At 35.9% G+C, this 25,733-nt stretch overlaps 1 protein-coding gene across 16 annotated transcripts in view; it reads left to right on the forward strand.

Moving 5' to 3' along the window:
- Positions 1-25,733, forward strand: part of SLMAP (sarcolemma associated protein) — a 94,643-nt gene that overhangs the window by 55,104 nt on the left and 13,806 nt on the right. For 3 of the 16 annotated variants that reach the window (XM_081318074.1, XM_081318064.1, XM_081318069.1), the window contains 10 exons: positions 2,072-2,240; positions 2,328-2,378; positions 3,126-3,176; positions 7,970-8,032; positions 15,849-15,908; positions 20,438-20,518; positions 20,724-20,783; positions 21,503-21,628; positions 22,196-22,270; positions 23,926-24,246. In XM_081318074.1, coding sequence (XP_081174200.1) covers positions 2,072-2,240; positions 2,328-2,378; positions 3,126-3,176; positions 7,970-8,032; positions 15,849-15,908; positions 20,438-20,518; positions 20,724-20,783; positions 21,503-21,628; positions 22,196-22,270; positions 23,926-24,246 — 1,057 coding nt within the window. The remainder of the gene's footprint in view (positions 1-2,071; positions 2,241-2,327; positions 2,379-3,125; positions 3,177-7,969; positions 8,033-15,848; positions 15,909-20,437; positions 20,519-20,723; positions 20,784-21,502; positions 21,629-22,195; positions 22,271-23,925; positions 24,247-25,733) is intronic. The other 13 variants (XM_081318076.1, XM_081318073.1, XM_081318068.1 and 10 more) reach the window with 11 other exon arrangements.

The following is a 25,733-nucleotide window of genomic DNA, read 5'->3' on the forward strand; positions in this document are numbered from 1 at the left end:
CAATTAACACAGAATATGAATATGGTCATTGGCTAAAAAAGGCTGTCCATTATTGATATAGATGTTCTTTCTGAGTTTAGTGACTTGAATGTAAAGTTATGATTTTTAAAAGAAGCCTTCTCTATTGCTGAGATTTAAAATAGTATCTATCAGAAATGATTAGCAGTATACAAAAAACAAAAGCTATAAAAATAATTGCTTGAGGGCACCCTCTACAAATGGTGGAAGAATGGTGTCAGCCTCCACAAATTATTTCTAGGCAAGATATTGAAACAGGGAAAGAGATAAAACCGCCAAACATCACCATCTCCAACTCATCTGTCAAGTTTAAAATTAGATCCCAAATGCTTTGGATAAAAAAGTAATATAATCTCTATATGTCTTTCCTCATCATCACTATTTCTTGTTCTAATGCCAGTGCTTCATATACTTCCAGACATTGATATTGTTACCATTAATTCCTTTGTGCCAGGCAGTTTGGGGGGTTTCATAGTAGTGGAATTTTTAGGCAAGTATCAATAGACATTATCAGCCTCCTCAGAAAGAGTAAAATTAAGGTTACTTCTTAGCAAAAAGCATGTTCAAAATAATTCTGAGCCAAGCTCAAGTGAAAGCAGTTATTTGGGCAGAATCACACATAGAGAGAGGTATGCTGAGCAGCTGAATAAATATATTTCTAGCTCAGCTAAAATGTCAGAAATGGGAAAAAAGGAGGTATTTCATTTTTCAGTAACTAAACTCCCAGTTATGATGGTGAGTTGTGTTCTCTTGAGTTCAGCTGAAATAGCATTTTATTCACAGATCCTTCAAGGGACATGATGACTGGAGAGCTTCACAGATCACCTTTACAGATATAACTCAGAATCTTATTTCCATTTTCTATAAGCAGACAAATATATGCCACCTGCCACTTTAAAATGCAGCTGCACTTATTTGAGCTTTTTGGCTGCAAGTCCTTTCAACTATTATTGTGCACACAATAACCCAAATAAAAATAGAAAGAGTTCAGCTTTCTCATTTCTTTGACAACGCAACAGTATGCAAACTTTTGTTTCTTTTGGAGTGAATGCCTCCTGGACACTGCATTTTCTTTTCTTTCTCCTTTGATTCTTGTCATTTCTAAATAGTCTCTTCCTCCACCATGCTGTTAGGCAGACTTCAGCATTGTGTTCCTGAGGTCTGTCTGCTAACACTATGTCTTTCATATGTCTGCAGCCACTGATGTAACTTGCAACTATAGTTAAAATCAATGTGGCAATGGAGTTTCCTTGCGAAACTGATAGCATGATGGGGTATTTAAATGCAACAGAGGAAGTATAAGTTCCATATCACCTCTGCAGCTAACTTTTACATCAGTTTCTAGATTTTTTTTTAATAACACAGAATGTATTCTGGGAATATGGCTAGCAAATTATTTCCTTTTTATAGTATAAGATGACCCTTTTTTGTTTTTCTTTTGTTGTATGTTTGTGTTTGCTCTTGGAATTAGAAGCTTTGATGAGGGAATTAAATGAATGGTTTTTTTTAATACTTTCCTATTGGTCAGCTGGAAAGAGGACTCATTGACTTACTGTGTGTAACTTCCTTGTTTTCTGACTCTGCAGTGATGAGGATGCACAATTGGCTTCAAAATTATTTAGAGCAGAGGTCCACAATCTTTTGGGCACCAGGGACTGGTTATGTGGAGAGAATTTTTTCCACGGACCGGAGGGGGTGTGGTTTTGTGTGCTGCCTGCATCCTGCAGATGGGGCTTTGTTTGTTTGTACAGACCAGTTGCTGGCATGCTTTGGCCCGGTACTGGTCCACGGACCGGGGGTTGGGGACTCCTGATTTAGAGTTTGGGGGAAAATTGACAGTGCCATATGGAAATCTCCTGAAACATGAAGAAGGGTATTTGATGTTTGATTAAAATAAATAAAGCGAGAAGGGTATTGTTTCATGGTATAGCATCATATACTTTATAGAACCACCATTTCATTTTTGTTTTCAGCTAGTAGAAAATGAAAACAGTATTAGGTGGTTCCATAAAAGCTTTTATTAAGAGATGATTGCTTTCTTTTGCTTTGATAGGTAGCTGAAGGTAGACAAGAAGAAATCCAACAAAAAGGGCAAGCTGAAAAAAAGGAATTGCAACATAAAATTGAAGAGATGGAAGAAAGAGAGCAAGAACTTCAAGCAAAAATAGAGGCTTTGCAAGCAGATAATGACTTTACCAATGAACGGCTAACTGCTTTACAAGGTAAGTCCAGTAGTCCAAATATATTGATGTTACATGTTTTTCTTTTAAATTGTGAAATATATATATATTTTGGAATTCTGTTTTCAGTCCGGTTAGAACATCTTCAGGAGAAAGCTCTTAAAGAACACAACAGCTTAGGTAGGTATAACCTTAAAGTACTTTGCTTAATAATTTTTATAGAATAATTTACATATTGTTATAATTCTTGACCAGTGGGAATATTTTAAAAATATTCTGGTTCTTTATACCTTCATTTCTGGAACATTGATAAATAACTTACAGCAAATAGTAGAGTACTCTGGTTTTAATTTTTCATAGTGTTAGCTCATGAAACTTCATAAAAAGGTAAAGGTAAAGGTTCCCCCGCACATGCGTGCTAGTCGTTTCCGACTCTAGGGGCCGGTGCTCATCTCCGTTTCATAGCCGAAGAGCCAGCGTTTGTCCGAGGACGTCTCCGTGGTCATGTGGCCGGCATGACTAGACGCCAAAGGCGCACGGAACGCTGTTACCTTCCCACCGGAGTGGTCCCTATTTTTCTACTTGCATTTTTACGTGCTTTCGAACTGCTAGGTGGGCAGAAGCTGGGACGAGTAACAGGCGCTCACTCTGTTACGCGGCACTCGGGATTCGACCCGCCAAACTGCCGACCTTCTGATCGACAAGTATTTTTGGATGCAGCTAAGAACCTTGGCTGCAACTGTGGTTTTTTGTGGGAATAATGACATTTTTTGAGACCAGGAAAAGGGGCAATTGAGTCAAACAGTTTTAAGAACCACCAGAAGAAAGCTAAATTTTCAGTACTATAATTCATCCAATTAGAAAGGCATAAGTGTGCAAGTGAATATGTTCTGAATATTTAGAATTAATGTAATTTGTTAATTCTAGGCATACAAGTTGATGACTTCGTTCCTAAAATTAATGGAAGCACAGAAAAAGGTAGGGTATTCTCGATGGTATTTTTTCTTACAGTGATTTGTGCATTTTAGGTTATGAACCACTTTTGTTCCATAAAAATATAATTAAATGCAAATACTATATTTTATAGATTAAAATATTAAGCATGGAATATTTTATTATATTTTAAAATACTTTAAAATATGTAAGCATGGTACTTTAAAGTAAAATCAAATGTACAATGTCTAAATATTCTACTAGGGGACTGATCCTGTATCTTTCAAATGCCAGCAGAGAAAATGTTAATAGCAAAATTTTGTATCTATATTAAAGAGTGTGTTGTAGTGAGGTTGCAGTGTACTATTTAGAAGTCAACCTCGCTGAATTCACTTGGATTTCCTCCTAGGCAGGTGTGTATGAGATGGTATCTTTTATTCGGCTGTTAATAGTGTATTGCTATTTACAATGTGGGGAATGTATATTGTTAATAAAATCTTCTGAGTTTTTTTAGATTTTTAACTTCTATCTGTATTGTCTTTCTGGATTAGGGTAGATGTTTTATTTGCCATTTGGTTTTTTTAATTTCTGTTAAAAAATTTTTTACTCTTGCCAAATTCCATAGAAGCTTTCAGATATCTGGGCCTTCTGCATAATATTACTGCCATCTTCCATACCTAATGCAGCAAGACTTATTTATAGTCAGCTATGGTGATAATATGGTTATAAAAGAACGAAGATGCCAAAATCAAGGTTATGCTTCCTCTAGCTTTTTGGTATTGTATAACTTTTAATCTTAGCCAAAACGAATCTTCACTCTTCCTTTTACCTACTTAAACAACTTGATTAAAATCATATCCGCATTCAGTTTAAAGGTGCATCTGGATTCATTTTAGCCAGAATTGGTAATCCGTTATAAATATATAATATTATGCTTATTTAGGGGAGAATAATTGGAATTTGCACGAAAACTGCTAAATCTATGTAATAATAATAATAAAAATGGAAAAGTACACCTGTCAGTTACTGTCTGAAATCTGGATCCTTTTACGTCCTGACCCAGCCAAAGCAGAGATAAATGTTACTAAAAATTAACTAATAATGGCTTCTATTAACTAGTTTTCTTCTTGGTAATTATTTTACATAGTTTCTAGATTATTCAGAAAGCAAAAATGTAAGGATTAGCCATGTAGATAACCAATAATAACACACAAATACTATTTTTGTATATTTGCAGTTTGACAGTCAATTTAATTTCTAAAATAACATATATTTAAAGTTAATAAGATGTAGTGTTTGCTTTCATATTGAAATCTTTTTACATCTTTACTTGTTTATTAGCAGATATATTTACTTGTTTTGCTGAGTAAAAGGTTGGGATTAGGGTTAGGGTCAGACTATTTTACTCCATTCAAAACTTATTAACAAATTATTATCTTCTTTCTTGTTAAGTATTACTAGTATTACTTATTCTTTTAGTTACATATTATCAGCATCCCTTTGTCTGCTGTTCTTTCATTGTTCATAACTTTTTTCAACACTTTACTTGCATGTTGCCCTTCTCCCTGTGATACTCATCAAAATATCTTCTGCCTTAACATTTTTCTCTTGCTCTGATACACTCAGTTTTCTTATTAAAATCTTTCAATCTTTATCACATTCTTTTCATTTTCATTACCTTGGATTTTATACCTTTTAGAGATTATAAGAAACACCACAAATGGGATCTTAATTATTTTAAGAACACTGCCCAAACTACCAATCCTATTTTCTTCTGTCGAAGTTACAGATGCCAATCTTTTACCTTTATTTTTAAAGAGATAAGCCACATTCTGCTCTGTTGTTGCCTCAGAACTCCCAGTATTTTGGTTCTGTTACATAATTTTAACAAGGGACCATCTTATAGGATTTCCTTTAGATTCTGCTTCAGGCACTCCATTCTGTGTTCTACAACTTCTACCACTTCCTCATCACCACCTGCGATTAGGCCTTGCATTTGTTTTACCAGAATGTCAGGGCACTATTGTTCCCTATCACAAGAAAAGAGGTCAGCCTTTAGCACCAGAATTAGGACTCCACATTATAGTAAATTATTTCCAAAAAAAAATGTGATGGGAAACCATGAGCATGTATACTGTAATTTGATGGAGTCAGTACATGGACAAGTCTTGGCAACATTTCAGAAGTAGTTTACCATTGCCTTTTTCCTAGAGTTGAAAGAAAGTGACTGTCCAAAGGGACTCAACTGTTTCCAGGATTAAGGCAGAACTAGAATTTACAGTCCCCTTGCTACCTTCCAGGACAGAATTCCATGCTGGCTCAGGAATTCTGGGAGTTGAAATCCACGAGTCATAAAAGTGCCAAGGTTGTCTACCCCTGTATCTAGGACCTTTAACCACTATACCAAACTGGCTCTTGACATGAACATATACAATGAACACAACTAACCATGTAAAATATGTAGAATAGGATGATATACAGTTGAAATTAGAAACCTGAAAAAGTGAAACAAACTGAAATGTAAAGATTTATCCCTCTGTAAATGAAAAATCTGTGACTGATCATATTTATTATGGATAGACCCATTAAAATGTATAATATAATTACATAGGTATCAGCTGAAGCAAATGACACATACTGGATTTGGATAAGAGATACTAACTAGCCTGTGGTTTGTTAGTACTTGACAAGTCACCCTTTTTTTAACCAAATGGACATAATTTGAAAAAAAACACCAATGGAATACAAATATAAGCAATAAAAACATTTTATTTTGTTAGACATTAATTAGTTATATTAATGATCAATCTGAACTATTGAAAACTTCTTAAGTATTAGCCACAACTAATTTCATTTATAAAATGAATTCTGGTTAATTAATATCAACTAATATGAAAGTGATTTAGACATTACTTAATCAGGGATAACAAAAAGTCCAAATACCAAACCCCAGGGTTTTTGCACTGTTGAGGAAGTGAAGTTTCACCCAATAATATAAGGATCAGAAACCAAGTTCAACGCATATTTCAAGGAGAAAATTGGCTTTCAGTTGGAGAATGAATGATAGTATTACTCCAAGAAAGTATATTGTAATAATATAACGAAGAACAAAAATGTTACAGGTATTCCTTGACTATGAACATTTGTTTTTCATAGTTAAGAGAATGGATACAATCTCCTAATAGCACAATACTAATTTTAGGAGGAAAAAACAATTTCACAGACATGTTTACAGTATAAAGAAACAAAAGACAAAAAAGTGGAAGGAACCTATTGTGAGAAAATCCGCTAAAAATTTTGAACCTTCTGAGAATAAAGATAAATCTGGCAATTTCACCATTAATATCATTGTCAACTGCTTTTTATTTCAAGGATAATTACAATAAGAAAAATAATCATATATGTCAAAATGCATAACCAAATTCAGAAAATAGATTAAAGACATGGCGGGAATTGATTTTAAAAAGTTGGCATTTATAACGGTTAAAGAAGTTTAGAATTTATTTAGAAGTTATTAGAAGAATAAAAAGTGATCTCAAGAAAGAAGGAAGCATTTTAAGAAAGAGCCTTGGTGGAGCAGTGGGCTAATGCCTCCTTAAGTAACACCAGCTGCCTGCAATTAGTGCAGGTTCGCATCCCACCAGGCTCAAGGTTGACTCAGCCTTCCATCTTCCGAGTTAGGTAGGTATTGGGGGCAATAAGCTGACTTTGTAATAATGCCGCTTTGGGGGGGGGGTTGAAAGCCCTAATAAGCAGGCATATACATAGAATGAAGGCTATTGCTAAGCACATTTGATTTGTGCTTAGATTGTAAGCCGCCCTGAGTCTTCGGAGAAGGGCGGGATATAAATGGGATTAAAATAAATAAATAAAATAAATGGTTGCAAAACTTCAAAGATGCAGTTACAGTGGAACAGTGGGAAGAGTTATGGGGAAAAAACCCAAAATGTATTCCAACCCAACAAGATGGATAAATCATACAATAATGACTGCTGGACATGCCTCAATAAAGGAGCATTCTACTACCTGTGGTGGTGGTTATTAAAACACACACACACACACACACACACACACACACACACACACACACACAACCAGAAGTGCTAGAAGAGACTACACTCTTTGAAATGAAGCCACAAATGCTTTATTATGTATAATTTCAGACAGCAATCTACTAAGATACATGCTGACAGAAACAACATCCAATTTGGAACATTAGAAAAGTGAAGCTCTGCTGACAATACAAGAATGGGAGATCAACATTGGAGATTATGCAGTAATGGCACCAGAATATATATTTGTAATCAAAGTTTAACTAAACTCAAGCAGGAATGTTATCTAAAATAAATCGCATTGCAAAGAAAATTCAGACATCTGGAATATAATTTTAAGAAAAAAATATGGTTTTAGGGGATAAATTAAAAATAATAGATGAAATCGTTTAAATAAATATAAACAACCAACGTCAACTCTTCAAGAAAAGGACAAATACTTATGTAATGATTAGTGGCTAGGGATAATGGAATAGAAGGGCAAAGTGAGCTATTTTAAAGATCCCCTTTAAAGATCTTGTTAACAGATTTTCCTGAACAGATGTCCAGTGCAGACATTTATTAAATTCATTTATAAAATTATAAAGCTTATGCATTCTGATCATATAAACCTATTACAGATCAGTTCATTTATTTGATACGTGGTATATCACTTGTACTTATTGCAGAAGTATTTTTGTTTGTGCCTTCTTGAGGCATCCCTTTCCTCATATCTGAGGCTTGTATGTTTTCTTTTGAGCCCTCAAAGACGGAGATATAACCTAAAGGTTTTTCTTTCTTTACTAGAGCACTTTCTTTCAAAGAGTGGAGGGGACTGCACTTTTATTCATCAATTCATAGAGTGTCAGAGTGAGTACACAGCATTCATCACATTCACTAAAAAGTCTGTCCTATATAGAATGGGAATAGTGATAATTTTGTTGAGAAAACAGACAATGAGAAACTTTTTTTAAAAAATTGATTACATCGGTTTTAAAAACTCAGGTCCCTTTAACTAACGGAATATGAGTAACTATGATAGCTATGTAATGCTGTGGAAATATAACCTGCAATCTGAGTAACATATGCAGTATTAATAACTATTGAATACCAGTGAAAGACAATAAGGCATGTGGAAACTTTATTTTTTCCCAACCTTCACACAGTAATCCTGATAAAGGTTAAAGAAGGGATAAATTGTTATTTGATAAACAAATCTTGAAAAGATTAGGGATTTCTTCTGGCAAATTTTTGGTTCAGTATTATAGATTTGGTAATGCTAAATCCCACAATGTAATATATATTGAATCTTTTTGTTTCTTCTGTTCAAAAATTGCCTGGACGAATCCCTGCAATTTTCTTGGCCAGGTTTTTCAGAAATGGTTTAACTTCTTCTAAGAGCTGAGAAAAAGTAGCTCAGAGTCATCCCTCTGCCTTTGTACTCAAGGAAAGACTAGAACTCATGATCTTCAGGTTTATAGCCTGATGCTTTAACTACTATATCAAACTGACCATTGAATCTGCTTATAAGCTCTACTAATTCAAATCTTAATATCACTCATATATATTTAGGATAGCTACCACATACACCAAAACTTTCAGCACAAGCTGATTTGGAAATAAACGGCCCTAATTTATATATTTAATTCACAGTTCACTTTTCTAAACTTAGAAGAATTAAACTCCTTGATGTTTCTTGGCATAAGAAAAACTGTCACAACCAGTAGTTAACATTAGAGAACAAGCAAAAGTTGTAAGGCAGATTCATCATACGTATAGAAAAACATCAAAATAATTAGAAGCAAAAAATGATTCTAGACTACCAATAATGAAACCTCTTACATTAAGGAATTATTGTTGATAATAATGTTGTTGATGAAATACCGTATATACTTGAGTATAAGCCGACTCGAGTATAAGCCGAGACCCCCAATTTCACCCCCAAAAACTGGGAAAAGTTGTTGACTCGAGTATAAGCCGATCCGCCGTTCTGCAAGCCTCCGCTGCCGGCGGAGGCTGGATCCGCGCTCTGCAAGCCTCCGCCGCCGGCGGAGGCTGGATCCGCGCTCTGCATGCCTCTGCCGCCAGCAGAGGCTCGATCCGCCATTTTGCAAGCCTGAATACACAGGAATACCCTGTGTGGCCGCGGCTCTCGGGGAAGCCCTGGCTGTCCGCTTCCTCGCTCCACGCTGCCATTCAGGGCCCGCACGTTCCACGGGCAAATCGCGGCACCCAGCAGGCGAGGAAACACGCCCGCTCCAGTCGCCCCCCCTTCCCTCAGGAGACGCGAAGCAAGTGACCGCCCGGAGCTTACCGAGGACTTGCGCGCGGCCGAGGCTTCGGTGCTTCCAGGATCGCGCGCACCTCTCCCAAGCCGTCGCCGTCCGGAGACCTGCCGAAGTTTGGGGAGGTTTGGGGAGGTGCGCGCGAACCTCCCCAAACGTCGGCAGGTCTCCGGACCTCCGCGCCCTGCCTGCCTGCTTCTTTCCGCTGCGGAAAGAAGCAGCCTGCCTGCTTTCCGCAGCGGAAAGAAGCAGGCAGGCTGCTTCGTTCCGCAGCGGAAAGAAGCAGGCAGGCTGCTTCGTTCCGCAGCGGAAAGAAGCAGGCAGGCTGCTTGCAGGCTGCTTCTTTCCGCAGCGGAAAGAAGCAGGCAGGCTGCTTCGTTCCGCAGCGGAAAGAAGCAGGCAGGCTGCTTGCAGGCTGCTTCTTTCCGCAGCGGAAAGAAGCAGGCAGGCTGCTTCTTTCCGCAGCGGAAAGAAGCAGGCAGGCTGCTTCGTTCCGCAGCGGAAAGAAGCAGGCAGGCTGCTTCTTTCTGCTGCGGAAAGAAGCAGGCAGGCAGGGCGCGGAGGTCCGGAGACCTGCCGACGTTTGGGGAGGTTTGCGCGCGCACCTCCCCAAACTTCGTCAGGTCTCCGGACGGCGGTGGCTTGGGAGAGGTGCGCGCGATCCCAGAAGCACCAAAGCCTCGGCCGCACACAAGTCCTCGGTAAGTTTTTTTTGTTGACTGGAGTATAAGCCGAAGTGGAATTTTTCAGCCCAAAAAGTGGGCTGAAAAATTCGGCTTATACTCAAGTATATACGGTATTTTAATATTACATGAACCAAAATGTAAAGAAAACAGAATTTAAAAAGTGTCTGTTATTAACCTACATATGTAATTATAATTACATAAATTAATATATTTTAGTTACTGTACATTAAGCAAAAACCAGATGAAGGAAAATAGAGAAGATTACAATTTATAATACTTCAAGGAAAGTATTACAGAGTTCAAGAACTTCTGTAAATAAGCAAATCGCTTAGTGCATACGAAGTGTTCATTTCTTAGTAGTGGAGGCAAGTACAATAGCAAAATTATGGAATACTTTCAGCCATTTGAAGAGATTTTAGTGGTAGATTTTAGTAGAATTTAGAGAAGCAAGATACTGTACAGCTATAGAATCATGAAAAAATTCCATTGGGAATCAGATAAAATATTTAAAAGAGGCGCTTCACAGTGTATTGGCACAAGCAAAGCATCTCCTTTCAAAATATTATAGCAGAGCATAAGACTTCCAAAAGATCTAACTCACGAGTGTCAAACTTGCTGTGCCACGTGACATGTGATGTATTGCAACTTTTTTCACATTGCCAGAGCTGGGGTGGGTGCAGCCTCTGCATGATGCAACTGGCCTGCGGGCTGGTAGTTTGACACCCCTGATCTAGCTACTTTGAAGGCTATCCTAACTGCTTGCAGGTGTACAATAGAGGCAGTCCTTGACTTACGACCATAACTGAACCAAACTGAGAGAGTTGTTAAGTGAATTTTGCCCCATTTTACAACCTTCCTTGCCACAGTTGTCAAGTGAATTCTGCAAGTTAACATGGTTGTGAAGTGAATTTGGCTTCCCCATTGACTTTGCTTGTCAGAAGGTTACAGAAGGGGATCACATAACCCCAGGACACTGTAACCATCATAAATATAAACCAAGCATCCAAATTTTGATCACGTTACCATGGGGATGCTGCAACGGTCATAAGTGTGAAAAATGGTCATAAGTCACTTTTTTCAGGGACATTGTAACTTCGAACGGTCACTAAATGAATTGTAGGTTGAAGGACTAGTGTATGTGTGTATGTACAGTGGTTTCCCTTTAAAGGTTAAGAGCCCCAACAGAAGCATGGGGACCCCTTCAAAGCAATTGCTTGGGCTTTCCAGAAGACACGGCTGATTTCACAGTTCAGGGCTATACTGATGTACTTTACAATGCACCTCTTTGGAATGCTCTGCATAGCTCTAATTTCTAAATGCTGCCAGATAATAATAATGGGATAATTTGATTACAAATAAATAATAATTATAAAAAGATAATAAAAATAAGTTTGTGGAAGAAAAAATGAACTAGGCTAGCTAAACTAGTAATTGTGGGGGGGGATTTGTCCCTCAGACATTTAGTTCTGTATGATGGTACATTTGTATTTAAAATTAAAACTACTTTCCAATCTCAACTATGAACCTTTGCTGTTAGTAAGAGTGATATAATTTTATACATCTAGGAACACAGTTGAGAAGCACATGGGGACATTTTTCAATCACAGTCACTTGCATTTATTCAGGAAAGGCACATTACACATTTTCTACTCGTCGAATCCCCAGTGCCGCGTAACAGAGTGAGCGCCTGTTACTCGTCCCAGCTTCTGCCAACCTAGCAGTTCGAAAGCACGTAAAAATGCAAGTAGAAAAATAGGGACCACTACGGTGGGAAGGTAACAGCACTCCGTGCGCCTTTGGCGTCTAGTCATGCCGGCCACATGACCACGGAGACGTCCTCGGACAAGCGCTGGCTCTTCGGCTTTGAAACGGAGATGAGCACCAGCCCCTAGAGTCGGAAACGACTAGCACGCATGTGCGGGGGAACCTTTACCTTTACTTTACTTGTGGTTCTGCTATATTATCAGAGGTCCTTGGTGGTCTGTTCTTGAAATGGTAATACGTTGTCCCAAAATTTAAAAGAAAACCCCTTAGGATTGAAGAAGAATTGTTTTACCTGAGTCATAAAGTAATATATTCAAATTCTTTATGATTGAGCATAAGTATCAGGTTTGACCAGCGTTTATTTCAGTAACTAGACTTATACATTGAAATATAGCCTGGTCTTTCTTAGTCTATTTACCCTAAAACCTTGAAATAGTTTTGTTTATTTTGGAAGTATTTTCATGGTCTTTGTGCATCACATATGAGTTTGTGCCTCACATCTACATTTGTATAGACTCAGGCTGGCTCAGGAATTCTGGGAGTTGAAGTCCACGAATCATAAAAGAGCCAAGGTTGCCTACCCCTGGTATAGACCCTCATTGAAAAAATTATTGATAGACACCACCTCTCACATTATTTATAGCCCATTCTGTAAATCTGACTCAAATTACTGATTTCTGTGGTTTTATTCTTTTTCCCCTGTTCATATTTCATATTTTGAATTATCTTTTTGGTAATCTGTATTCATTGAATTTTTGGTATCTGTATTCATTGAATTCATTCTTCAGCCCTGCTGCATGTGTTCCATGGACCTTTCAGAAGGGGAGGGAGAAGGGCATCTCTCTCAAACACAAAATAACCCCCTCCAGAATAGTTCAAAAGACATTTTGTGCAAAAGCACTGGCTTTTATGGCCATCCATTTATAGCTGTAAACTTTTCTTAATATTATACAGCAAAACTATACATAAAACTGCTTAATGCCTACTAAAATTTAAAATCTTACAAGCATTTGCATCTCACAAATCTATTGTATGATTTACATTTACATTTACATTTACATTTACATTTATTAGATTTCTATACCGCCCTTCTCCCTAGGGACTCAGGGCGGTTCACAGGGCATATATAAATAGGTATACAAAAATTAAAAGAGAATTAAACCATGCCCAATTAAAATACAGCAATAGTAAAATAATAAAACCAATTAAAAAACCCATATTCCCCTTCAGGCCAGACCAGCTAACTCGAACAAGTGGGTCTTCAACCCGCGACGGAAGGATCGGAGGTCCGATGCCATCCGGAGCTCAACCGGCAGTTGGTTCCATAGTGCCGGGGCACCCACAGAGAAGGCCCTCCCCCTGGGGGCCACCAGTCGACATTCCCTGACTGGAGGCACCCTGAGGAGGCCCTCTCTGTGGGCACGCACAGGGCGGAGGGGAGTTGACGCCGGCAGCAGGTGGTCCTCGAGGTATCTCGGACCCATGCCATGTAAGGACTTAAAGATCATAACCAAGACCTTGAACCTCACCCGATTTAATTACTCTGCAGTACACTTTGACCTGAATAAATGGATTTTTTTTGTTGAGCAAATTAATATGGAAATTTTGTTATGGTGTTTCAGTTATTTGGCGTTCTAATTATATTTAACTTAACAATGAACATTAGTATTTGTAAATCTTCAGATTTATTTCCATAACTTCTCGCATTTTATCATTTTCTTTTTTTGCTTTTTGTGCCTTCAACACACTGCAAAATCTGCATTTTTTTCTGCCCCGTTTGTCTTATGCTACAAATGGTTATGTCTTGTCTTTTCTGATTTACCAGGTTACTATACTTTCTGTCTTTGTTCTCTCCACTGATACTCCCTATTTGTCTCTTGATTTGTCTTTTTGTCTCTTGATCTGACTCTTGTATAGTGCTTTCCTGACTTTATAAATAAAGACGAAAGCTACCAAACCCCTACATTTTCCCCTAATTGTCTTAAAGGTTCCATCTACAAGCCTTTTTAGGAATCATTATTCCAAATAATCAAGAAATTACACTATCTTCTGCAATCAATTTAATAGAGATTATTAGAAAAGAGGCTAGATGAATCAAAAGTTGGAATTAAGATTGCCGGAAGAAATATCAACAACCTTAGATACGCAGATGATACCACTCTAATGGCAGAAAGTGAAGAAGAACTAAAGAGCCTCTTGTTGCGGGTGAAGAAGGAGAGTGCAAAAGTTGGGTTGAAACTTAACATTAAGAAAACCAAGATCATGGCATCTGGCCCTCTCAATTCCTGGCAAATAGATGGGGAAGAAATGGAGGTAGTGACAGATTTTATTTTCCTGGGCTCCAAGATCACTGCAGATGGGGACTGTAGCCAAGAAATTAAAAGACGCTTGCTCCTGGGGAGGAAAGCCATGGCAAATCTAGACAGCACACTAAAAAGCAGAGACATCACCCTGTCAACAAAAGTGCGTATAGTCAAGGCTATGGTCTTCCCAGTTGCAATGTATGGCAGTGAAAGTTGGACCATAAGAAAGGCTGAGCGCCAAAGAATTGAGGCCTTTGAACTATGGTGCTGGAGAAGACTCCTGCGAGTCCCTTGGACTGCAAGGCGATCAAACCGGTCAGTCCTAGAGGAGATCAATCCTGACTGCTCTTTAGAAGGCCAGATCCTGAAGCTAAAACTCAAATACTTTGGCCACCTAATGAGAAGGAAGGACTCACTGGAGAAGAGCCTAATGCTGGGAAAGATCGAGGGCAATAGAAGAAGGGGACGACAGAGAATGAGGTGGCTGGATGGAGTCACTGAAGCAGTAGGCGTGAGCTTAAATGGACTCCAGAAGATGGTAGAGGACAGGAAGGCCTGGAGGAATGTTGTCCATAGGGTCGCGATGGGTCGGACACGACTTCGCAGCTAACAACAACGACATTAGAAAAGAACATAAATATACTCTGTCCCTTCAGTTATATGAGACAATAGTTGAAATGCTACATATTCCAACATTATAGGAATATAATCAGTGACAAATAAAGGGCTAAGCTAATAAAAATTGTTATCTGTCTATGGAGGAGCTGTAAGTGGGAATTGTACTACCTCTTACATGTGCCTCTTCAAAATTGTCTTTATTCCTGTATTCTTAGTGTCAAGAATCAACTATCAGTTAATTAGTAATACTTCTAATAAAGAAATGTGACCTATATTCACTATGTTGAATAATACCATATTGTTGTACTAACATATAAAATCTTTAAATAAAATTCCATGGTTGAAATCAGTTAATGTGTACATGCATAACCATTTCGTGGGGATGGGGGACTCGGTAGGAATTGTGGAATAAATATTAATATCAATTTTCTTTCTGTATACATTATATTTGGTACAATGGCTTAAACTCGTCTGTCCTGAAATTTATTATAAAGTTCAGCTGTCTTGCTGTAATTCTTTTTGATAAAATATCAGCAAATGAATCATGGATTAGAATGCTTTCAATGACTATTAGTCCTGATAGCTCTAAATTAACTTTACTATTACAGACAGTATGCAGAAATCTACAAATGAAAAGGTCCGTTTATGCTTTGTTCTTAAGAGTTTTTCATAGGTCTTTACAGTGGTGTGATATGATGGAAACAATGCTGGGCTAGTAATCCTTCTATCATATGTTGCAGGAATCTGACAACTGTCTGTTAGAGATTCTTTAATTATCTGAACTGGGGATAGGATTTGGTGGCCTATTGTGTTCTTCCAACACAATGTTTTTGTCTTTCAATTCAGTGTTTTAATATTTTATTTATGAGCGGATGATTAACAGTATTTTTACAATTCTTTTATTCAACTGGAATATTCTTGTGCAGGGAAGTATGAGGTAATACTGCCCTGTTTAAATTTGGGCATGGAATGTAGATTAGAGACACGTACAAAGAATTTGAGCTTCGTTAGTAATCCCTATTTTGTTCAGCAGACAAGCTCATGGACGAAGGACATCTTTCCAGAACAGATGAAACAAAGATACTGAAAGGTCAGATTTATTACAATATTTGTATTTTGAAATATGTATTTTATCTTCAGACCTAGACATTGGATATTTATTTCATGTAAGGGAAACATATTTGAAGAATTATGATAGTTAAAATATTAAACTACTTATCATGTAATGTTAAAGGGCTTCCAAATAAAATATACCCTAAAAATGTGAGCTGCTTTAGAAGATTTGAGTGAAGAAAAGTTTGTAGCAGATATTTTTTGGTTTGGTTTTTTTTTAAAAAATATTTGGAATATGGAATTAATTAGTTTAAAACACATGCCTATGATTGTAGTGAATTACATAGCATTCTCATGTTTAGATTTTCCATTCAGTAAATATCAGTGGATGAATATTAGCTTGTTATGAATTAAATATTCCATTTTTTAAACTTTTGATTTTGTCAGATTTATTGCCTTTCGTCTCTAGAAAATCACAGTTCAGATCTTGCCTGCTTCTGCTCTCCTGTTTTTGCAAGGAGAACATGCCATATTTGGAAAAGAATGCAGACAATAAATACAAGTGTAATTTAATGCTTGCATGCTAGTATCTTGCAGAATGTTGAATTATTTTGCATTAATATGTAATGTATTCTACTTTGAAAATAATTCAGTCATGAAATTATTAAATTTTGTATCCTATATTTTATAAGACTGTCCTAGAGAGAATAATATAAAGTATAAAAAGAATAAAGTACTGTATATTATGAACATAATTCTTGATAGATATTAAATTATATATATATAAATATATTATATGCCAGATCTCTTTCCTGAAAAAGAAATTAGAAAATTATCAGTGATGAGAAATTTCTCTATCCAAAACCTTGAAGTTAAAGGTGTTGGTCATTTGTCTTGTAAGAGAGGTTGCTATTCTCTTTAAGTTTAATATTGATAATTGATCTGAGGACTGAATCATCTTATATTTCAGTAATAGGTTTCACATTGATATGGCTTAGCAAAGTATAATGTGCTAGCATTTACTAAATTTTGGGGTTCATTCTTGACTCTTTATTTGGGCTTGTATAGACTTCAACTTCCTATAAAATATTTTGTGAGTTGTAAATGACGTCTAGAATCAATCTCAAAATTTTGAAAGATGAATCTGTACTAGGTTAACAATGTAGAATTCAGATAATTTAAACAAGTATAATTCTCTTTTTACCATATTTAATAGTTGTGTGTACAGTATTGCTTTCTAGCTTTATCTTTCACTGAAGTACAATTTTTTTGTCATTCAGAAAAAAAATATTTCATCAGGATTGTAAATTCTGTAAATTAAGATTGGAAAGAGATATTGAAAATGTGGAAGAAAAATGTGTGATTTTGCTGTTTTTCATGCCTTTAAATGACTCATCACTAGTGTATACTGAGAGACCAGTTGTTCCTTTTATTTCCATATAAGGAAGTATCAGTTACCCAACTACATGTAACACATTTAAATTAATATTTTCAAATTAATGGGCAAGCAAGAAACCTTGTAGCATTTTTGGTTATTTTGAATTGTTTGCAGTAAAATAATTTCATAGGATAATGGTATTTAAGAGTGATAGATCCTCCCATTTTAATTATAATTTATTGTGCAAAAAATCTCAAGGTTGTTTACAGTCCCCAAACAAACCAAGTAAATAAGTACAATTTTAAAAAAAACACTCAAAAGAAATAGTAAAAGCAATTTAAAACATCAGGTGAATGAGAAACAGTAATGTTGCACGTTGGGTCTTCTCAAAAGCCATTAAAATATAAAGGGACTTGGATTAATATTTGAAAGGTAGTCAAGCAAGTGCAAAGGAAGAATTTAAACAGTTATAGTTTCTTAATTAAAAATTCTCTGTAGTAATTGTCTCAATTAATTCCAGAAGTAAAGGAACCAAGAGAAGGGTTTATGAACCCACAGCAGATAGCATTGCATGGGAAAAATCCATTTATATTTTCCAGAACCGAGTACAAGCTATTCAGAGTTTTAAATGCGCTAGTTAGAAATTAGAAAATACTTATCTTTAAATAAAAGCTAAGGATTGCTTAAAAGAATTCATATGCTCAATACTAGAGAAGTGGCATTTCACATTATTCACAGCTAAATGCTTTCAATAGTTTGTTTTGTGAGCATGGCCATTAATCTTCTAGCTGTCATAAAAAAATTCTTTTTGTATAACTATATGACTCATACAGTGAAAGTGTCTTCATATTTGCAAATTACCATATTTGCCCATACCTATGTCAAGAGAATTCTCTTTAGTATTCATCAGTTTTCTACAAGCTCTATCTTTAATGTCAGTGTATGCATTTTTGAAATTTTGATATGTGTTTTGGAGGGGATGGCAGCAATATGGTCTAGGTGTCTCACTTGGAGGAGGAAAACCTAGGTTCTAATCCGTCTCAGCCACAACAGCTCACCGGTCCACTTTGAATCTCCCTATCAACCCAAGCCATTTCAGACATGGGAGGAGGGAGTTGTTGTTGTTGTTAGTTGCGAAGTCGTGTCCGACCCATCGCGACCCCATGGACAACGTTCTTTCAGGCCTTCCTGTCCTCTACCATCTTCTGGAGTCCATTTAAGCTCACACCTACTGCTTCAGTGACTCCATCCAACCACCTCATTCTCTGTCGTCTCCTTCTTCTATTGCCCTTAATCTTTCCCAGCATTAGGCTCTTCTCCAGTGAGTCCTTCTTTCTCATTAGGTGGCCAAAGTATTTGAGTTTCAACTTCAGAATCAGTGGTTCCGTGTCCAGTTCTCACTGTTGCTTCTTGACCCGCATATAGGTTTCTCAAGAGACAAATAAGATGGCCTGCTACTCCCATCTCTTTAAGAACTTGCCACAATTTATTATGATCTACACAATCAAAGGCTTTAGCATAGTCAATGAAGCAGAAATAGATGTTTTTCTGGAACTCCCTAGCTTTTTCCATGATCCAATGTATGTTGGCAATTTGATCTCTAGTTCCTCTGCCTCTTTGAAATCCTGCCTGTACTTCTGGTAGTTCTCGATCCACATACTGCTGGAGTCTAGCTTGTAGGATTTTAAGCATAACTTTACTAGCATGTGAAATGAGTGCAATGGTGCGATAGTTTGAACATTCTTTGGCACTGCCTTTCTTCTGAATTGGAATGTAAACTGACCTTTTCCAATCCTGTGGCCACTGTTGAGTTTTCCAAATTTGCTGGCAAGTTGAGTGTAGCACTTTTACTGCATCGTCTTTTAAGATTTTGAATAGCTCAGCTGGAATACTGTCACCTCCACTAGCTTTGTTGTTGCTCAGATTTCCTAAGGCCCATTTCACTTCACATTCTAGGTTTTCTGGCTCGGAGTCAGTGACCACCCAATTGTGGTTATCTGTGACATTAAGCTCGTTCTTGTATAGTTCTTTTGTGTAGTTTTGCCACCTCTTCTTAATCTCTTCTGCCTCTGTTAGGTCCCTGCCATTTTGGTCCTTTATCATGCCTATCTTTGCATGAAAAGTTCCCTTCATATCTCCAATTTTCTTGAAGAGATCTCTGGTCCTGCCTATTCTATTGTTTTCATCTATTTTTGGCACTGTTTATTTAAGAAGGCATTCCTTGGGCTCTTATACAAAGGCATGATAAAAATCTAATAAATATATTGGGGAGCTTTTAGTACAGTAAAGGATTTTCAGGGAAAAATATTTGTAGCTATGAAAAAACAGGAACAGAAGAGCTACTTTGATAATTTATCCATTATGCCTAAAAAGAATTATTTTGTAAATGGCAGATTATAGTTATTCTCTGCAAAGTGAAGGTAGATTTTGAATGCTTTGGGTTTAATATGTTAGTAGACACTTCACTGCTATTTGGTTCTGTCTTGTTGTTTGAACATGGCATATAACTAATGTGAAGTTATTGTGATAGAATTAATTATAATAAAAATGAGTTTGCTAAACAGCATTATGGAACATTAAATATTTTCCTAATCAAATTCCCTTTCTCTATAATGATGTCGTATTTTGTTCAATTGTAATGGCTTCTTTAAACCTTAAAGCTCATTATACAAATATGAAAACTTGTAGATGAATCAGAGGATATAGTTAATAGCTCATTAAGAAAGTAATGGAAAAATAGATTTTCTATCAGTGTCTTTTAAAGCATTTCATTTTAACTGTTGTGTTGTTTGAAACATGGTATTATAAGTAATGTGTCAACTTATTGTTACTTTATCCACTTAAGTGCTACAGAGCAGCATTTATTCCTAATACTGTAGCTCTTTTCAATGTTCACTGTTTTAGAATCCCTTTTCTTTATCCCTCTTTCTTGATTTATACTCAGAATTAGTAAACAAAACAACTAATTTCTCTGGGTTTCAGCTGGCCAAAGAACAAGTTTCAGACAAAAGGCTAAGCAATGCATGAACCAACTTAATCCTGCATGGGTTTTTTTAATATTAAATGCATGATCTGGAACCATTTAATCCAGTTCAAACAGGAATTTAATCCACTTGTTAAAATTTATGCTGAAAGCATGCATGCAGTTGCACATTTATTTGAATGGAATTAGTGTTTATATTTTACAGAAAATCAGGCAAAAGCAAAAGAAGCTGAGCTTTCAGATACTTTGAGCCCAAGCAAAGAGAAAAGCAGTGACGACACTACAGGTATGGCGTATCTTTGAGTAAACCTGGATTTAAGTGATAATTTGTAATGAGGTTTTTTTTTTGAAAAAGCAAAATTAAAAAATCATTTAAAACAGCTTGTTAATTTTCTAATTCAGTTGAATTTTTATACTTTTTGCCCTGTGCTGAGTTTTTAAATTGATTTAAAAATATTACTTCAAATTCTAAAATAATTTCACTTTTTTAGATGCTCAGATGGATGATCATGAATTAAATGAACCTATTGCTAAAATTGCTCTCTTAAAAGGTAAATCATTATTTTCCTTAATATTGAATCTATTTCAATAAGCAAATAATTTAATATTGGAATTAATATTAGTTGGAAACATGGGTTGAAAATTTTATTTTGTTCTCTGTAATTTGCTTTTGATGACAGTTGCTAAAGTACAAACTGGTACTTTATCTATATATGAAATGTAGTTATAATCCAAAACAGAAAACAAATTAATTTCAGTGTACCTTATCCTCTAATTTTAATTCTGCACATGAAGCATTATTTTTCTTTTATATATCAAGTCCTTAGAGGAGTAGGTTCCATCACTCTCACCTCTTATAAATGAAGATAGCTATGTCAAGAAATTAGCAAAAGTGATAACTTTCAGTCTTTTTCTCCCCCTTAAAAACAATAACCCAGCATTTCATTTTGAATAATAAATATGAAAAAATCTGAAATGAAATATCAGTGGTACTAGAATTATTTTGAAATATATTTATATAAAATTGTATATAAAATCTTAAGACTGCTAAATATGTTTCGGTTAGAATTAGCAACCTGTTGCTGCCAATTTATATTTTATAACTTCTTGCATGGCTTGGGTATATAGATACTTGTCTTATTTATCTCCTAACCTTTCCCTAATTCATAATGTATAGTTAACCAATTTTATCTGATTCCTATTACTTCACCAAGTAATAGAAATTAAGCTACTGACAAAAATAATGCTTTAAAGAAAAATATTCTTTTAGCAGATGAATTGCAGGGTGCACAATCAGAAACGGAAAGTAAACAGGAAATTCAGCAGCTGCGCCAGGAACTGATTGAAGCCCAAGAGCTAGCTAGAACCAGTAAACAAAAATGCTTTGAATTGCAAGGTGAGATGAAGAGTCCTTTGAGTTGTAGAATTCACAGGAAATTATTATGCCCCAATAGAGTGACTGAAGATGGCGTTTGAGTCTGTGATCTGTTTATTTTTTATCTAGATGTGTGGTATATGATTATACCATACTTTCAGCAAAGGGGGGAAAGGCTGCTATTTTATCCACACTTAATTGGGAATAAGTCCCATTGAACTTAGTAGAACTTGATTCAGCCTAGAGATATATAATAGTACCTTTTGCTTTAAGTTTAAATAAATGTTTAGCTTAAACAATTAAAATGGAATCAGTCATTTTCCTCATAGTCAGTTTTTTCTTCAAAGTGGAATGGTATCATGAATGCATTGAAAAGAGTGCATGATATTTTAAACAATTTTAGACAGTTTATTAACTAGCACAGTAACAATGTAAATATGGTAATTTACTTACATTGGTTATGACAAAAATTTAATGACATACTAAACTAAGCAATCTGTTTAAAAACTAATACCTAATATATACTGTAAAATTGATAATGAAAGTCATAATAAATTGGTATGTTGAATATTTTCATAATACTTACAGCTCTGTTGGAAGAAGAGAGAAAAGCATATCGATTGCAAGCTGAAGAGTCCACCAAACAAATCCAAGTTCTCCAAGGTAAAAAAAAGAATCTTAAAAATTAATGGAAAAATACATATATTGTCATTGAAAAGAACAGAACTTATAATAATTTTCCATACAAAATTCTTTAAGTAGAATGAAATGTCTGTTCTGGTCCTTTTGGTCTTGTTCAAGTTTTTTATTTTCATAACTTCTAAGTCCCCGTCATCATAATAATGTTGAGTGTACATCTTTCTTATTATAATCCTTATAAAAAAATCAGGCCTGCTGAAGGGAACCTTTAAACTTTCTCTTTTAATTAGGTTTGATATTGTATTGGTATTCCTATTCACGGTCAGTAAGCTTTAGGAAGTCGATGTAGAGTTTCATTATTACCTTTCTTTGCACTCTGTATTAGAGAAAAAAATAAATAGGACTATTACTGCTCTAGTCTTTCACTTTTATTAATACATTTTTAAGAAGAAAAAATAAAATAGCTAACTCTATTGAGACTCTTTAGTCTCAATAGATTGTAGTTTAAGAACAATAAAATAAATTACAAATATAAGCATTTGCTCTCCTTAAGTAGCAGCTGCTCATTTAATAATTACAGATAAGCTGCAGGAGATTGGTTGCTATAGAAGCAAACAAGAGTGTTATTTTAATAGATAAACATAGCTGTAAAAAAGGAAGGTTTGCAACAGCTGCTATGGTTTTCTTGAAGTGCAGGACAAGGTTACACTATAAGTACCTGAGCTGACTTCAACTATACTCTCTTTCCAGTACATTCTGATTATCTCTTGCCATTCACCAGAATTTTGTGAAGCTGAATTAACTCCCCTTTTTCCTATATTTAATAATTGAAGCACCTTTCAGCCTCTTATACTTGAAAAAAATACTAATATGTCTGAGAACAGAACAGAATAACAGTTGGAAGGGACCTTGGAGGTCTTCTAGGTGACCCCCTGCCCATGCATGAAACCTTATATTTCAGACAAATAGTTGTTCAATCTCTTCTTAAAAACTTCCAGTGTTGGAACATTCACAACTTTTGGAGGCAAGTTGTTCTGATTAATTGTTCTGTCAGGAAATTTCTCCTTAGTTCTAGGTTGCTTCTCTCTTTGATTAGTTTCCATCCGTTGCTTCTTGTCCTGCCTTCAGGTGCTTTGGAGAATAGATTGACTCCCTCTTCTTTGGGGCAGCCCCTGAGATATTGGAACACTGCTGTCATGTCACCCCTCGTCCTTCTTTTCATTAAACTAGACATACCCAATTCCAGCAACCCTTCCTTACATGTTTTAGCCACCAGTCCCCTGATCATCTTTGTTGTTCTTCTCTGAACTCTTTCTAGAGTCTCAACATCTTTTTTTTGTCTAAGAGTATATATGTATAAGAAGATAGATTCCAAGAAACAGATATAAACTTAGAGTGTTGTGATAAATGTATAAGCTTAATATGGTAAACCGCATAAATCCACTCAAAAAGTGCCTTTTTATGGATATTTTTCTAATTTTGTCTAAATATTTTAAATATAACAATAAGGGACTTAGCTTTGTAAAAATTTATGCTGCAATATTGTAATGTAATGCAAGCATTTTTTATCTTATACAGTAGTATTACTTTCATAAGGATATTTTATAGTTATATTTAAATAATATGAATTTATGTACTTAACAATTTTAAGATATATAATTTCTAATAAATGTTTATAGCTCAGCTGCATCGATTACAAAAAGATATTGAACGTCTTCATGAAGAAAAGGAAAATGAGATCTCCAGTACACGGAGTGAATTATTGAGTGCTCAGAATGAGATCCTGTTGTTGCAAGATGTGGCAGAAAAGGCCACATCAGAAAGGGACACGGATGTCACTATTTTACAAGAAGAGCTTCAAAAAGTAAGAGCTGAGCTTGAACGATGGCACAAAGAGGCTTCTAAATATGAAAAAGAAATTGTCAGTCTGCAAGCCAGTTTTCAGCTACGATGTCAGCAGTATGAGAATCAGCAGAGAGAGGAAGCCACCCATTTACAAGGTATAGCACAACTGTCTTAATAATAATTTGTATAAAGTGGGTTGGGGGGGGATACATTGCTTTTTCATTAACAAAAATTAAGTTAACAATTACAGAAGTTGAGATAGAGTAAATATTTGAGTTTTAGTTATGTCATAGTAGTAAAAACAGTAGTGGGCTTAATGAACTTTAAAGTTTGATACAGTAAAGAATCAGTTTCTTTAGTTCTTTCAACTGTCTGCTGCTGCATATCACAAGTTTTGGAAAGAAAGCTGGGTCCAAAATTAAAATCTCTAGTCCACTTTGGTGGGCCAGTAGTCAGTGTAGTTCATGAGTACAGCCATTCCATAAAAGTGAGCCAAAACTCAAAATGCCTTGTAACAAAAAGTTTTTCAAGTATATTTTCCAGGAGTTGCCCCCATAAAAATACACAAAATTGTAAATTATTATATAGGTCCCGTCATAACAACCTCAAATTAAAAGTGCATTATATATAAAATACTGTGATTCTGGCTGTGGCTTGTTAGATTGAACTATTACTGGAATCAAAATGTATGAGTATTAGATTTACTGTGCCACATTGGAGACAATGTATCATTCCCTAACTTATAAAGTGTAGTGGTTAAGAAATTGGACTAAAATTGGGGAAAATTAAGTTTACCTTTACCTTTAACACTGGAAGCTTATTTGGTGACTCAAGGCCAGGCAGTAACATGGCCCACATTTCTTATATATGTCTTGACAGCAATCATGCCATAAGCTCACTGCAATGGATATCTATACTGTACATTTTAATTGTCTCCTGAACAATAGAAATAGAACAATAGAAAAAGGAGTTTTTAATTCTAGTTTTCAAATGTTTTCATTGTATTAAGATGATGTTCTAAAAGTCCATCCCTATCAGGATCTTTTCATATTCTGTTTTGAGTTAAATCATTCAGCTTGAGATTGATATTATGGAGGAACAAGCAGTGATCAATTTAAAAAAAATGTAGTGGTGCTTCTTCAATCTGTGTGAAAGGTTTCAAATAAGGATGTACAAAGTTTACTAATTTTCCAGATTGTCATTTAGGGGAGGGGTCCCCAACCCCCGGTCCATAGACCAGTACCGGACCGCAGCATGCCACCAACCAGTCCACACAAAACAAGCAAAACCCCATCCATGAGATTCAGGCAGCACACAAAACAATGCACACTCCAGTCTATGGAAAAACCTTTCTCCATGGAACTGGTCCCTGGTGCCCAAAAGGTTGGGGACCTCTGCCTTAGGAGTATGACAGAACTATTTTGGACCAATGCTGTTCTGGAGGTGGTTTGTTGGTTTCTGGAAACAAATTCTTTGGAAAAGAAGCAATATGATATGTTTTGAACATGGCATTCTGGACAAAACAGGCGTATTTTGGGCTGAACTACCCATGGAATATCTGGAACCATTTCTCATTTTTAGGATTTAATTCTGGAAATTGCTGAGCCTCCCAGGTCCAAAGGGGAAACAGAAATTTCCAGAA

Source organism: Vipera berus, assembly GCF_964194415.1.
Source record: "Vipera berus genome assembly, chromosome: 2".
Taxonomy (NCBI): Eukaryota; Metazoa; Chordata; class Lepidosauria; order Squamata; family Viperidae; genus Vipera; species Vipera berus.